The sequence below is a fragment of the Zootermopsis nevadensis genome, unplaced genomic scaffold (genome assembly GCF_977971745.1).
Source record: "Zootermopsis nevadensis isolate Lab colony 2312 unplaced genomic scaffold, Znev_1.0 Znev_ptg000012l, whole genome shotgun sequence".
NCBI classification, from domain to species: domain Eukaryota; kingdom Metazoa; phylum Arthropoda; class Insecta; order Blattodea; family Termopsidae; genus Zootermopsis; species Zootermopsis nevadensis.
This window is the reverse complement of record NW_028259144.1, coordinates 738,935-753,290: the sequence shown is the minus strand read 5'-3', so window position 1 is coordinate 753,290 and position 14,356 is coordinate 738,935. Positions and strand designations below refer to the sequence as shown.

At 37.3% G+C, this 14,356-nt stretch overlaps 2 protein-coding genes across 8 annotated transcripts; one reads left to right on the top strand and one right to left on the bottom strand.

The window, feature by feature from the left end:
- The first annotated feature begins 729 nt into the window (after positions 1-729).
- SCCRO4 (DCN1-like protein SCCRO4) lies at positions 730-9,800 on the top strand. 5 transcript variants are annotated; one of them, XM_022071354.2, is made up of 8 exons: positions 730-818; positions 1,356-1,492; positions 1,612-1,766; positions 6,252-6,355; positions 6,611-6,755; positions 7,570-7,678; positions 8,193-8,403; positions 9,193-9,800. In XM_022071354.2, the coding sequence occupies exons 3-8, from the start codon at positions 1,678-1,680 to the stop codon at positions 9,255-9,257; spliced, it is 723 nt and encodes a 240-aa protein (XP_021927046.1). In that variant the 5' UTR covers positions 730-818; positions 1,356-1,492; positions 1,612-1,677; the 3' UTR covers positions 9,258-9,800. The 5 variants fall into 5 exon arrangements, with proteins under 5 accessions (XP_021927046.1, XP_021927045.1, XP_021927048.1 ...); XM_022071353.2 differs by lacking the exon at positions 730-818 and adding an exon at positions 843-1,026; XM_022071356.2 differs by lacking the exon at positions 730-818 and adding an exon at positions 843-1,061.
- Positions 9,801-10,993: 1,193 nt separating this feature from the next.
- Positions 10,994-14,249, bottom strand: FRG1 (FSHD region gene 1). 3 transcript variants are annotated; one of them, XM_022071350.2, is made up of 6 exons: positions 14,107-14,249; positions 13,635-13,717; positions 12,876-13,001; positions 12,246-12,433; positions 11,867-12,069; positions 10,994-11,247 (listed from the first exon to the last, which is right to left on the bottom strand). In XM_022071350.2, the coding sequence occupies exons 1-6, from the start codon at positions 14,163-14,165 to the stop codon at positions 11,100-11,102; spliced, it is 807 nt and encodes a 268-aa protein (XP_021927042.1). In that variant the 5' UTR covers positions 14,166-14,249; the 3' UTR covers positions 10,994-11,099. The 3 variants fall into 3 exon arrangements, with proteins under 3 accessions (XP_021927042.1, XP_021927043.1, XP_021927044.1); XM_022071351.2 differs by having other exon boundaries at positions 12,246-12,412; XM_022071352.2 differs by lacking the exon at positions 14,107-14,249 and adding an exon at positions 13,899-14,063.
- Positions 14,250-14,356: the final 107 nt, after the last annotated feature.

The window sequence follows — 14,356 nt, the reverse complement described above, 5'->3', positions numbered from 1 at the left end:
CCAATACAGTTACCGCTTACATACACACAACACATATGACTCTCATTTGAGGTTCAACACGATACAATTAATGTTGAATTACTTTAAATTACGAAAACTCAGTTGGAACGCAAGTTGCCACACGATATTATAGCACCGTGCAAACTTTCTTCATTATCCACAAGTATATTGCAAATAAAAATATCCATGATAAGCAAGATAGCATATGAGTATACTGTTCTAAGAAACTCCAACTACAATCATCCGCCATTTCATGACCAAAGATCACCATAACACGATCAAACCAATACCAACATACTATTGTGAATGCTGTATTGTCAGACGATGCATACTTGGACCTCCAGTAGAAGTAAAACGTGCCTACAACCCACAAATTAACCCCGTGGAATACGTAGTAATGCAAATGAAGTGTGTAGAATGTGCATATTTGATTTGCCTTGCCCTGTTCGGTCGCAGAGCGGTGCCGATCTTAAGTATCTTTCACGAGCATGTGAATGCAGAGTACATAGCGCAACAACCCGGAATCACTGAATTGGTCGAGTGATTGGGATCCAGTTCAAGAAATGTTGTGTATTAATAATATCTGACGACGGCCAAGGTCCAAACGACCAACAATTTAAATTTATTACACCGTCGTCAGAACCTTTCATAATCAACTTTTGTGGCTAAGAACCGTTTAGCCATATCTGAACTAGAAATATAAGTATCTGGTGATGTGGTGAGGTTGGTGGACCCGTAAATCCAATCGATAGAAAGTTTAATTATTATCCCACAGTATATTTCTAGACTGTCCACAAGATTGCAGTCTCGGTTGTGATGTATGTAGCAGTACCATCTGTTGAGAAAATATTGTACTTCTATCTGCTTGAATTCATGTATTGGTTGTAGTTGGTATTGAGTACCTGTCTGATGTGGAGTATTAAGAATATTTTTAAAAACTGTCATTTCAAGTAGAAATAAAAGCTACACCTATCAACTATACTTACTTTAATTACAAGTTTTGTCAAAAAGGTAGCACGAAATCAGGTAGGGAGGGAGATATTAGGGTGATTGATGTACAGGTACAATTTTGATGTTTTCCATCACGAAATTGCAAAATTTGATAGATGTCTTATTATAAAACATACGTACATGGAATAAGTAGTAAAATATATCGTTGATATGTAATGGAATTAGGCGAATAGAGACTTCGAAATTAAATTTGGATTGAAAATGAGTAGACCTCGTTTCTGTGTAAATGGTGATTTTGAAACTTTTAAAAAACTAATACCATACACAAATCACGTGCCCCTGTGACCAAAATTTGAGAAAGGGATACTTCTTTTCGTCTAATGGTAGTGTGACCTTCTGTACAGGTTGCATCAGAAATGTTTTAACACTAGGGGACTGCTTGAACAGCCATTTATGACCAACATCTGCATACAGCATCAAAACGGACCACCTAAATAGAAATTTTCCATTTCTCTATCACATACACAATTTATCTCCCGTGGTGAGTACCATAGGGTATTGTAATGAGGTATAAAATTTGTGACAAAATATATTTGCTGGATGTGGGCTTTCAGCATTAACAATAAAGCCCTTAAAGGTATATCCTTTTATTTTGTGCAGGAAGTGTGGGAGGCAGGCCATCACGAGTGGGGAGTGGAATCCACCCCCAGTCCCGGCACTCCTGCCATGCCACGCAGCAAGCGACGCAGTGCTGCTGACATGGGTCCAGATGATGATGACAGGCATTGTAACAAGAGATTTAGGAATACCACAAGGTTAGGACCACAGTTTTAGAATAGAATATAATTTATGTGCTTTCCATAGATCCTTCGCAGGCCCAAGCCAAGGATGTAGAATGTGTCATAGCACATATACAATACTTGTTTATGACATTGAACTATATTGTTACTGCAAAAATTATTACACAAAGCATAACCATTCTTTCTTACATATATTTAAAATAGCTGAGAATTTTTGGTTGAGGTAAATTCTTCTCTGGAATAGGAGTTATATAGGAAGCATTATTTTAGTTTTGGTTTAAACTTATTTACATTGTGATTTAGACTATTTATAGTTTGGGGGGGGGGGGGTAGATTATTGAGTAGCTTAATTCCAATATAGTAAACTCCTTTTTAACATTTTTTAATTTTGGCACATGAAAGATATATCTCTATCTTGTACTTATATTGTTGATATCTCAGTTTGAAATTTTTCTGTGTTGTCCACTACAAATGATAATAATGAGTGCAAGAATTCTCTGACTAATGGAAGGATTTTAAATTTATTAAACCCCTATATGAGGCTCTCCTTTTAGTGTTTGCCATTATTCTAATAATTTTCTTTTGGATGTAAAATACTTTTTGATATAAATACGTCTATGCGGAAGGGTCATTCGGCAAAAAAGCGTAATGAAGGTGTGTAACGAAGTTGTGTAAGATCCATATCAGCAGTGTGTAAATATGGACCGACAACAATGGGCAGCTTTTATATGAACTCCTGCGTGCATTGTTATGTTACCTAAGAAACTAATTGTTGCATCATATGTGTACTTGGCATTGTTGTTACATTACTGCCGTCAACAATCCGCTTTCGTTATTGTGGAAAGAGCTGAGCTGTGAATCGCTTGTAGGAGAAGTGCGTGGTAGAGTAGATAATGTTTTAGAATATCACAAATACTTATCTTATATAAGGATTATTACATTTCATTACATTGCATTACAGAGACGTATTTACGTCAGATTCTCCGGAACCGTGGTTCCACTGTAAATTTTTTCTGCCAAGTTTCCCCAGAAAATAATTCCATGTTACATGACTGAAAGGCAGTAAGTAAAGTGGACTACTTTTAAAGTTACTGCTTTCATGAGTCATGAGACAGTCCTTATAACAAAGAATGCTGAGCTTATTTGTGGATAATGTATTGAGTATGTGCTTTCCAAAGTAAGTTATTGTTATTTTGGATAGTTTTTGTGTTTGAGGGGCTAGTCTCTTCTGTTTTAAGCTTGTTTCTGTTTGTGTTAAGGTGAGTTTGTTTGAATGCTTTTTGTTAAGAAATGTCAAAACTGTTACCGTGGCAAGCATCTTTCTTGCAACATTTACAGTCTGTCAGCTGGTAAGATGTTTATTGCTTTCATGGAAGCCAAAACCAGACAGCTGAATCTAATTCACAGTGTATTTCTCAGAGCTCCATCTTAATAATATCTTTTGTATGTGCCCAGCTCTGCCAGATTTTCTCCTCCATTGAGGATCTACTTCATATGCATCTCATCTATCTCAATCCTGCTTGATTTGAATACTCTAACAAAATTAGTCAAAGAGCACAAGTTACGAATTCCTCATTTTGTAATTTTTGCCATCCTCATATTACTTCTTTCTTAATTATAAATTTCCCATCAGCACCTTGTTCTGACGCACTAGTTACTTAATCCACCACTGTAAGAAAATCATCAGTGATTCTTCTATATGCTAATTGTCTATCACATTTTTAATTGTTGTGTAATAATGCCCAGAGACAGGCATGAAGTTCCTCCGGCACACGACCAATATTCACCAATTAGTGTGGTGTGGTACCGAGAAGGCTGTACAGGATTATTGCCTGCCATCTGCTGTATTGCTGGTTTGTATAGAAATAAAGTCAGTGATTATAGCTTGCATACTCTGTGTAGTTGCAGGTGGCTTGTCAGATTGTGTGCTGTAGCAGAATTCAAGGATAATTAGCTCTTTATCATTTGGAAAGTGGCCTTGACATCTTCATAACATTAACTGTGAAGGAATGTTACATTGGTGAGAAGCTAGAGTCTAGTATTGGTGTGTTAATTAAGATTAGAAACAAATACTTGCCATGAGGTTTGAGGTTCTTATGGCTGTGAAGATGTCAGAGTTGGTCTTCTGGGTTAAAACACTGCATGGAATTGTCAATAATTACCAGTGTTTCAGAGGAGGACTTCAGTTCTGAAGATGGAGTCATAATGCTCCTGCAAATGTTGGTACCTACTGACAGGTTCACATGGCATTACAGCCCAGGAGACTTAAGAGAAATAAATTATGTTTTTATTATTACCACTCAAAGTATGTGAACATTTTTGAAAAACATACAGATACATATACAAGTAATACTAGCAAATGAAAACCAACCTAAACAGTGCCATGAAAGACATGATAAGAAGGCAATGATGGGGGATAAGCTTCATCTTTTCCCCACTGTCCCAGTCATCTAGTGCCTTTTGGGTGATGTTGGTGTCTTGCCCACATCAGATGGATAGGGGTATGTCAGGGGTCACAAGATGGGACAGCATGGTAATGAGGTTCCAATTTCATGCAGACATTTTTATACCATGTCCATAAGGAATTCCTAGGAAATCTCTTGTGACTTTTCTCTCAGTCATAAAATGTTTGAAAACCTCATAACACACTGAATCATGAATCTCATGTAAATAATATTTAATAATTTATTTTCTTCCTCAAAGAAAAGTCAACACATCTCCATTACAAAAATCATTTGGTTAACTTTGATTAGGGACATAATATCCATTTATTGTGAAAATAAGATGAAACCAACAGAGATATTCTGTGGCAGAAATGCAGAGTTTGTGAATGTTAAAGCACGTGGTACATATAGTAATTATTGTTTTAAAGGGTTAAAATTAAGTTTCATTAAATTAAACTGCATCTGTATCAACAAAATGTAGTGAGTGGGAAGTGTGATATTTTTGAGGTTAGAACTGTCATACATCTATGTTGGTCTTGGCTGTAGCCTTTGCCAGGCTAAATATAGCCTGCATGATGGTGTGCCAAGAGCCACTGCTGACACAGTTGGTCAGGGTACGTGTACGTCCAGCTGTATGGGGGACAGATCTAGGTGATGAGTTTGTGTGTATTGTGTAGTGTCTAAATGTCGGTGGAGTAACTGAAACAGAATACAAAAGAAAGAGGCCATAGATGCACTGAAACATTATTACTAATGTCACAAAAAGGCAACAGTACCTTGTCTTTGTGTGTTGGCAACACTGGTAGACCTAACTGGCTCAGAATATATGTTGATTATTAACTTTCAATGTAGGTTGCATATATTGAGTTTCACCAACATGAGACAAATGGTTTAAGATTTGAATTTTTTACCTTTATTGGAAAATGTCTTGTTTGAAATTAGATTTTTAATGAAAATTTCTATTGTAGATTTCATGTGTTAAATGTGACCAAAATCTGTCATATTAAGACTGCATTCATGTAGACACATGAAAAGGACAGTGAAAGGCTCTGTATTGTTTCTTATAAACATAACTAAGAAAAAAGTAGGAGACACGAGTATTTTCCTACACATTCAACGTCACAACATTTTATTGAGTTTGACAGCATTGTTATGTGTGTAGGAGCATGAATAAACTGGAAAATTGTGGTTTGAGATGTAGAAGATAAAGACAGGTGGGAAAATGGTACTAAACCGAATGATAGAGGAAAAAGTCTGGATAAGATGATTTTATTTTTGTGGTGTTGAATATTTGAGTTCTAATTCCATTAAATGAGAACTGAGAATTGGTGTTTTGAAGTGAGTAATGCTCATTTCTGGTATACTCACATCTCTGTTATGAAACAAAAAAAACCCTCTAATTTTATATGGGTGTCAAACTTGGTCTCATACATTAAGGGAAGAACACTCATTGAGAATGTTATAGAACAGAGTGGTAATCTTCACCAAACTATTGGTGTGATTAAATCAATGAGGATGATATTGATGGGGCTTGGAGGATGGTTAGTAGAGGTGAGAAATGTGAACAAAATTTTAGTCAGAAAACCTGAAGGGAAGAGAGGACTTGCTAGTCATAGATGGGATGATAATAGTAGAATGGATCATAAATCAGATAATTGGTGGACCACTGGCAGGTTCTTTTGAACAAACTAATGGACCTTCTAGTTCCATAAAAGGTAAATAATTTGACTAGCTTAGCTATTGTTAGCTTCTCAGGCAGGACTCTGCTATATGTATGTTACAACACCCTGAGCTATATGGTGTAATTTTAACATCATTCACTTATATTTGGGACATACTCAACAAGTTAGCCAGGTTCAGCATTTATCCTGGGGTTTTCTAGTTTTACTTACTCCCTCAAGCCAAACGCTGCAACGGTTCCCTAAAACAGGATATAATCATATCCTTCCCATATCACCATTCAGAACATTTTTGACATATGCAGTTGATTAAGCATCATTAACTAATATACAGACATTAACCATCATAGCATTGTACTGTATGTTACTTGTTTCAGTCTACGACGGTTTTCTAAGACTGAGGATACATCGTCATTTAGCCAGAAACGATGTATCGCCTGGTTTCGAGAGTATACGTCTCCGGATGATCCTGATGTGCTAGGTGAGTTGGTGCATGATTTTTGAAGCAACAGATTACGTGTTGCGTGGTAGTTCAGCTTCACCATCAAGCGTTAGATAAGTGACAGGAGTCTTCACATACAGAAAGATATTTATGAGAAGTTAATATTAAGATGCTGTGAGTTGATTGAACTTGTTGAGCTTTATATCCGAAGCCGTGCTGGATGTTAAACAGAGGTTTAATTAGGTATGGACTGAGGATAACTGGATGACTACTCTGTTCTGTCTTTGGTTATAGGTCCAGAAGGCATGGAAAAGTTCTGTGAAGATATTGGTGTGGAACCAGAGAATGTCGCAATGCTCGTGCTAGCATGGAAGATGAATGCACGCCAGATGGGTTTCTTCACACAGCAGGAGTGGCTGAGAGGGCTCATGGAGCTACAGTCAGTATTGTAATAGAGTACCTGTGTCATCACGTCTTTCCTATGTTCATTTTGTGCAGCAGAATAGACAGGAAATTGCTTAATTATAATTATTGAAATGGAGAATTATACTGGATATTTTGTTCGGCAAAGGAGATCAAAGACTTCGGATTCCAAATCCATAGCACATTGCTGGACAGTTTAATATTTTTTTAGTATTAAACTGATATTGGTAAATTAAATGTAGATATCAGTGATGTTTACTACACTGTGGTCTTTATAAGGTAGTCACGATCACAATAGTCTAAGCGTCCCCCTCTGTGCATATTGTAGTCCCCTTGGGTCTCCTCTGGCATCCCAAAGTGCTGGTTGCAAGTGTACATTTTCGCTGCCAACATTTGTTTGAACAGAGTAGCTCGGTGACTGTAAGAGAGAGGAAAGCATAACAGAAGTTTGAGGGATGCGTGGAGTGGGCAAACAGTAATTTTTCATATAGTGAAGTAAACAAAGTGAGAAAAGAATGTCAACAATCCATAATAGTGAATGAAGGAATAGAAAATGTGGTGGAAATTTTTAATGTGGCTGACGTGAGGTGTAAAACAGATTGTCTGATCATTCCAGATTTTTTATTTTTGATAGAGTCTTATACTGTCTGTTGTCTGCTAGAACATAAAGTTAGATGTCTTAATGTCAAAATATGACAGTGGTTTACCTTATGTTACATCGCATAACTCTGGATATCATGACACTTTCATTTTCCCCACTCCCCTGACACAAGTCATTTTGTTGTATTAAGTTGTGTGTGGGGCTGATTTGATTGTTTTGTGTGCCCCAGGTGCGACAGCATCGGTAAGGTGCAGAGTAAACTTGACTACCTCCGGTCACTGCTCAACGACCAAGTCACTTTCAAGAGCATCTATAGATACGCTTATGACTTTGCTCGGGTAAATTATATTGAATTCCTTGTTATGTATGAGGTGTGTGTCTGTCTGTGCTTCATCTCAAGAACTCAGCAGATTTTGATTGAATTTGGTATTGTGTTCTGTGCTGATATTGTCAGGCAAATTTAATTTTGCTCTGTTCGCAACCATTTATCTTAAACTCAAATAAAATTGTATTGAGCATCTTGAAAGTGATTCATTGCACAAAAACACATTTGTGCAATAATATCTACACTGTTTATTCAGAACTTTTCAAGATGTTATATGTTTGACAGAGTAGACTTCTGTCTGCAATACATGAACATCAAGAGAATTGTCAGATGCACAACAACAAAGAATGTGTTTGCAAAGTATATGTACTGCAGATTGGAGTATCATAAAAATTTCATATTTCTGAGAAAACATCAGTCACAGAATATTTCAGGATATTACTTTAAGTAGCACTAGCGATACTACCATATTAAAAATCTGTGTTTAGAGAGTGGCCCAACTTCTTATTGAGCACGTTTTAATTTAGCAGGACAAAGACCAGCGGAGTATGGACATTGAGACGGCGAAGGCCATGCTGCAACTACTGCTTGGCAAACACTGGGCCCTTTTTGGGCAGTTCAACAACTTCCTTGAGCACTCTAAGTACAAAGTGATCAACAAGGACCAGTGGTGCAACATCCTTGAGTTTTCTCGCACGATACACAATGACCTCTCCAATTATGACGTTGATGGTGCTTGTGAGTAGCCGAATTGTGATACAAAACATTCTTAATTCTGTATCAAAATTTTTAACATGTTATCTGACACAAAATATGCCACCTTTCCACAATGAAAGATGAATTCTATATTGTTTGTGTCTTCAATTTTCTGTTCTGTTGTCGGTACATTCCTTGCTGTTTTCTTATTTTGCAACTGTTTAATCCATAATGTGGTCATTATGCTGTGTCACAGCTGATAATCATGACAAAACCCTTTTGCAATTTCATCTTAGTATAGTTTGCTTTAAGAAGAACATGAACTCTAACTCTAGATTGTGACATGCTTAGTTTGAAATGTGGTTAACACAGTAAACATATATGTCCCTTGCTATACTAAACTGTATAAGAATCTTTGAAATTACATGGGTTGAGAGTATAGAGATATAATGAACTTAATTGGTGTGCATCTTTAGTACTTGAGACATTAAGTGCAGAGCAGAATTTTCTAGCTAAGAAAGAACAAATGCTAAAACCAGCGGAAGAGACCTCTTCAGAGACCTAGACATAGATGGGAAGGTAATGTAATGAACATTAGAAAAATAGTATTTCAATGTGTAAACTGGATTATGTCCGTACAGTGATGTTTCTTCAGGAAATTTATTGATGTTGAACTGCAGGATCTGCAGCTACCATAATAATGAATCTTTGTTTCCCCCCCCCCCCCCAACCACATTAATGTAATTTTATAGGGTTGTGTTATAGTTCCACAAATGTGTTACATAACGATGAAACAGGAACGTTGTAAGTAACAATATTGGTTTTTTTCAGGGCCTGTAATGTTGGACGAGTTTGTAGAGTGGCTGAAAGCATCGAAAGACATTCGCAGAAGCTGAAACGGGCTGCAACTAGTACCCCCTCCCCTTCACGTGTTGACATCCCCCTCCCACCGACCACACCGCCCAACAGTAGAGGCTTGTATCTTGTTTACTGTGACACCACCAGGGCCTAATTTTGCATGTGGTAGACTACATACGCATTTTTAATTTCCTTTTTTCAGTTGTATACACTTTTGCTTATCTATATACATATTTTCCATTTGTTGTGATGTCACCCCCTTAACCACGAGGTCAGTGCAGTTAGAGAACTTTTGTTTAGTTTCAAATATAAAGACCCAAATCAGTTCAATAATCTTGTATAGTTTTTTGGGGGTTCACATACAATTAAATTGTAACTGAAGAAAATCTTATATCATATGTGTAGTATATAAAAGAAGGGAATGATGTTATATTGTCTGCCATGAAGACTGACAACTAGACGCGCTGCGAAGACACACGTAACGCAGTGGAAAGTGGAGCTGCTCAAATGAAGTAAAGTTGATTAACAAAATACATGTACTCCTCATATTTTAAATAAAATCTTCGGAAAGATCGCAGAAATTTTGTTGTTTCCCTTGAGAGACAGTTGATACTAAGGTTTGATTGCACTTTGCATTGTAATAGTTAGTGCTCTACTCTTCATTCTTCAAGTATTGGGTTTGAATCTTGACCTGATTACTGACTAGCTAGATGCTGTACATGTATTTCCTTACGCGCAAATTCAGGAACAGAACCTTAATACAGGCAACATCCACTTCTCCATTTTTTCTTTACTTACCATTGATAATGATCCTCACATTCAAGGTTTTATATAACCTACTCAGTTGATAAATCAACATTAAACAAAGGAAAAATTAGTGTCATAACCAGTATGTTTTAACATATCTAATTTGTGGTTTCAAATGTTGACTCGTGATGAGCAAGGATGTTCTACAGTTATGGCACATCATGGGGACTTCTCTGGGTTTCATGTCTTACAAGACCCCATGGTTCAACATGACAGTGGGGGAAACAATAGTTTATAATTTTATAATGAAATGTTTGATCATGTGCTAATGGTGTCATATCTATGTCTCCACCTCCAAATATTTCTTGAAACCATGTCTGAATGTAATATCACCGTAGTCCTACCACCTTTGTAGCTTTCTAATTATTTACCACAAATAATACTAATATGGGAGTTTTATGTAGTGATGGATACTCTCATGGTATTCAGTTTGAATCTCAGTTGTGACCAAGATCCACATTTCCTCAAGCAATCCTAATCACTGTTTATGGTTCTGTTTGGATCTAATTCAAGACAAAATACCCTCTGATATGAAAAATAATTAAGTAACTACGAACCAACTAATATGAATATCTGAAGTGTGGGAGGCAGTCTCTCTTCTTAAACGAGACATAAGGAGGGCCCAATGCTCTAGATATGATACTGAAACCATGGAAACTTTTACCATCTCCAAGCATCACACCTTGGAGGTAAGGATCATTGCATGCTAGACCTCAGCATGAGTTGGAATTGAGTGGTCAGTTTAATAAGTTTAATAGTGGGAACAGCCTCCAGTACTGTTTTGATAGGAGACAAGTGTGGCCCAGAACTGGGTAGAGAAAAATCCCTGTCAGTGACTGGAACTGAACCCTGGCCATCCATTTCATTGGAGAAATAAGGCAAAGAGAATGTTATCTGTATTTGAAATGACACCAGAGGCTCAGCAGGTTTTTTTTTTTTTTTTGCTATAATGAGCAGACACAGTAGGTGTAATAACAAAATTATGTTTTATGCATAAATAAAACTTGCGTTTATCACCATTCCCAAAAGTGGCATCAAATTCTGACTGGGAGGAACTATATTGTCACTGCTAACTATTTGCAGTAGCGATCAGCCTTCATTTTGCTGCGCCGATCCAGCAAAGCCTCGTGCAAGTTTCCTTCCTGTCTTGCTTGCTCCAGTTCACTCCTGTCACTTCTGTTCACACGTAGCTTCTTGTCCTGGAACTTCTGGAACTTACGTCTGAAACAGGCACAGCATCAGCATGTGATGAGGCAATGAACTTACTCATATAGTTTAATTAATTCTTTGGTTATTTAACAATAATATTTTAAACAAACAGCCTGTTTCTCCTACAGTCTTCAATTACAGTATTTTGACATTCCTGGCATATAGTTGCTGACAGAGATGAGGGGGAAGTGCATACAGATGGATTAAATTCATATAACCCCTAGATTAATATGGCCTTGCATACCAAAAGTGATAAATTTTTTGATCTTATCATTGGTGGCAGACAGAATGACACTGTGTAGTCTGAGCTACTGACAGTGTTGTTAAATAAAATACAACTTAATATATGTAGAAAACCAGGCATTTCTGTCATCATAACTAAATACAATTACATGTCATCATTGTAGACCTTACAAACTCCTTATCTTTGTGGGTTATATTTCTTAGTGGTACACGCTGGAGCTTGCCGTGACTTGCTCACAAAATACGTTCCATTCCCTGATCTAGTATAGTGTTCATCCTATCCACTGGTGAATAGATGGGGTTGCTAGGCTACCTCTGTTTATAGGATGATGCCAGCGTTCAGGTAGACCTACAGTTTAAAGTGGGGGCCTGAAGTTGCAATACTCACACATAGTTGACCTCAACCTGCGCAAGACTTCCTTTTTCTTCCTCAGGCAGTTTGGAGCCTGGTGTCACTTCCTTAACAGCATGTGAGCGAACCTTTACAATCTCATCTGAACCGACTTTCTTGCTAGTTGCCACCACTGAGTCGTCATCAGGGGCAACAGACATAAAACAACCGTTGCATCCCAGTAGCGCTAACTTCCCATCCTAAAACAGTACACACAGTTGGTACAGATATATGTAATTTACATATTCACAACTTTGTGAATCTGTTCTAGCAATTGACACTGAGACTGGACAAATTCATTCCACAAAATAGCTTAAGATAAAGCAGGAGTAAGGGGGCTAGACGTTAGGGGAAAGAAAAATCCCCTTATTGATACCTGAAATATGGGCTCCCATTGCTCCATTGGCCCAACAGCATCAGAGCGTCCTGTCACAGCCCCATCCTTGTCGACTCGAAGGTATTTTCCATATCCGGACTTGAGGGCTACTTTCACGTCATTCACGTTGAATGCTGTTAGAACCTCTTCAGGAGATGGACCTTCACCTGCACAGGCCACTTTTAATTCTGACAGGTAATAACAGCAAAGTAACATGAATGCAATTGGTGGCAATGTGGTCTCTGAGACCTCTTAGGGATGGATACACTTTGATAAAACATCAGGAGTGGTCACTATGAATGAGTCATATATCTGTAGCAACAGACAAGGTGAAGTAGCATGTGGACTGATGATCTATGAAGGATGGATGTTACTAGGTTAGGTTAGGTTAAACAGATGCCCTTGTATAATGCTTGATAAGGGATAGGGAAAATATGCCTTACATCCCAGATTGAGCCTGCAAAAACTTTGGCCTGCCTCACAGTTATGTTCTAATATTAAATTATTAAATTTAACTATCTTACATACAGTATAGAAAAAATATAATAATGAGAGAATGTAGGTATACAGTAGCAGCATATGCTATCAAAAGACTCATTTCATATCAGATGTGCTGGCTATTCAACATACCCTCACTGTGTGGAGCCCCAAGTGTGAACAGTCCATTGTCTAAAGCTTTCACATATGTCTGGTTGCCAAATTCGACTGCAATGGAGCCAGTCATCTCTTCAATTTGTTTCACTTTCCACCAGCCACCTACAACCAAAATATAATGAAACTAGATTTAGAAGTTGGCTGTTTTCTAGGTTGTAGAGCTGTGTAGTCTGGTATAAGTTTACCAACATGGTGAAATTGGCAGCAAGGACCTCTGAAACACCATCTTTGAACTCACACTTAAACGCTATGACACACACACACCTCAAATACCTTGTCAGTCCTTTGAATTGCTATATATGCTGATAAAATATTGTACATTACAACATCTGAAATTACCAGGAAGATGTTTGCATAAACAAAAATTAGTATAAGGGAACCTCAGTCCCTGTAATGATGAGCTACAGCCACATCACAGGACCATCTAATGGATGACTATAACTAAAAATGAAAAAGAAAGACTTTACTTGTTACTTTCTTACCAGACTTCGTAGTCTCATTCCAATGTCTCAGAAAAACAGTAAACAATATTTTTAACAGCCACGCATGCAATGGCTTTTTATTTAAAGATGAATAAATGTACCACTGAAACAACCTAATGGCAACATCAGTGCTGAAAATTGGTTATGAAATTTCAGTATGTTATTTTATCAGCAGAAATTGGGTGACAAGGCGAGATATGCTCTGTAGGAAATCTCTTGGCCATAGCACAAACTACAACCCAATGAACAATACCATGCTTTAGTGCATCTTCATCTTTCACTGGCATATCCTCCTTGTCACGATTTTGTTTCTTATGCTTTCGTTTCTTGTGTGAACTGAAAGATAAATGATGTCCATTAGTTTTATCACAAAGATGCAAAAAAGGGGTGGCATTAAATTAAGGAAGGGATGTTTTGGTATGTGCATGTACAAGAAGTACATTATCTGTAACATAACCTTTCTTTTAATAACATAATAATATTTAAGAGCACAGCAGTGTGGTCAGGACTATCATACTATTTCCTGTTTTGACATAAGATGGATCACACCTGCGTTCGATTCACGGGATTTTAAGATGTAAAGAAAGCACAAAGTTGTTTTCATGTGCCAATACAAAGCATCCTAAAATCACGCTAAACAGCAAAAAATGACTGTCAACTTATGCTGAACATTTTACATCACACTGCAGATTCTCCAAAAACAACAGTTGAATCAATTAACCAACCCTGTCTTTTCTCCTTTCAATACCAATTTCCCTGATTTTACATTTGAATATTCAGCCATGATGTTTATTTCATAGTCGATTGGTAATATCGCCGATTAACGTTACTAGCGCCATTTCCAAATAGTGGTGGAGTACTGAAGGACAAACTTGTATTTCCAATTACTCATAACAGATGTAGCGAGATACAAATTTGGCTGGATCAAAGTGCAGCAAGTCGATATGTAAGACTTCATAATCGATCAAGATTCTC

Excerpts from the sequence above, each read along its gene's own strand:
- SCCRO4 (XM_022071354.2), top strand. The coding sequence starts at position 1,678 with ATGCCACGCAGCAAGCGACGCAGTGCTGCTGACATGGGTCCAGATGAT. Across the intron at positions 7,679-8,192 it reads ACGCTTATGACTTTGCTCGG|CAGGACAAAGACCAGCGGAG; the intron begins GTAAATTATATT and ends GTTTTAATTTAG. Across the intron at positions 8,404-9,192 it reads TTATGACGTTGATGGTGCTT|GGCCTGTAATGTTGGACGAG; the intron begins GTGAGTAGCCGA and ends GGTTTTTTTCAG.
- FRG1 (XM_022071350.2), bottom strand. The coding sequence starts at position 14,165 with ATGGCTGAATATTCAAATGTAAAATCAGGGAAATTGGTATTGAAAGGA. Across the intron at positions 13,002-13,634 it reads TGAAGATGCACTAAAGCATG|GTGGCTGGTGGAAAGTGAAA; the intron begins GTATTGTTCATT and ends TTTTGGTTGTAG. Across the intron at positions 12,434-12,875 it reads TGGGGCTCCACACAGTGAGG|AATTAAAAGTGGCCTGTGCA; the intron begins GTATGTTGAATA and ends ATTACCTGTCAG.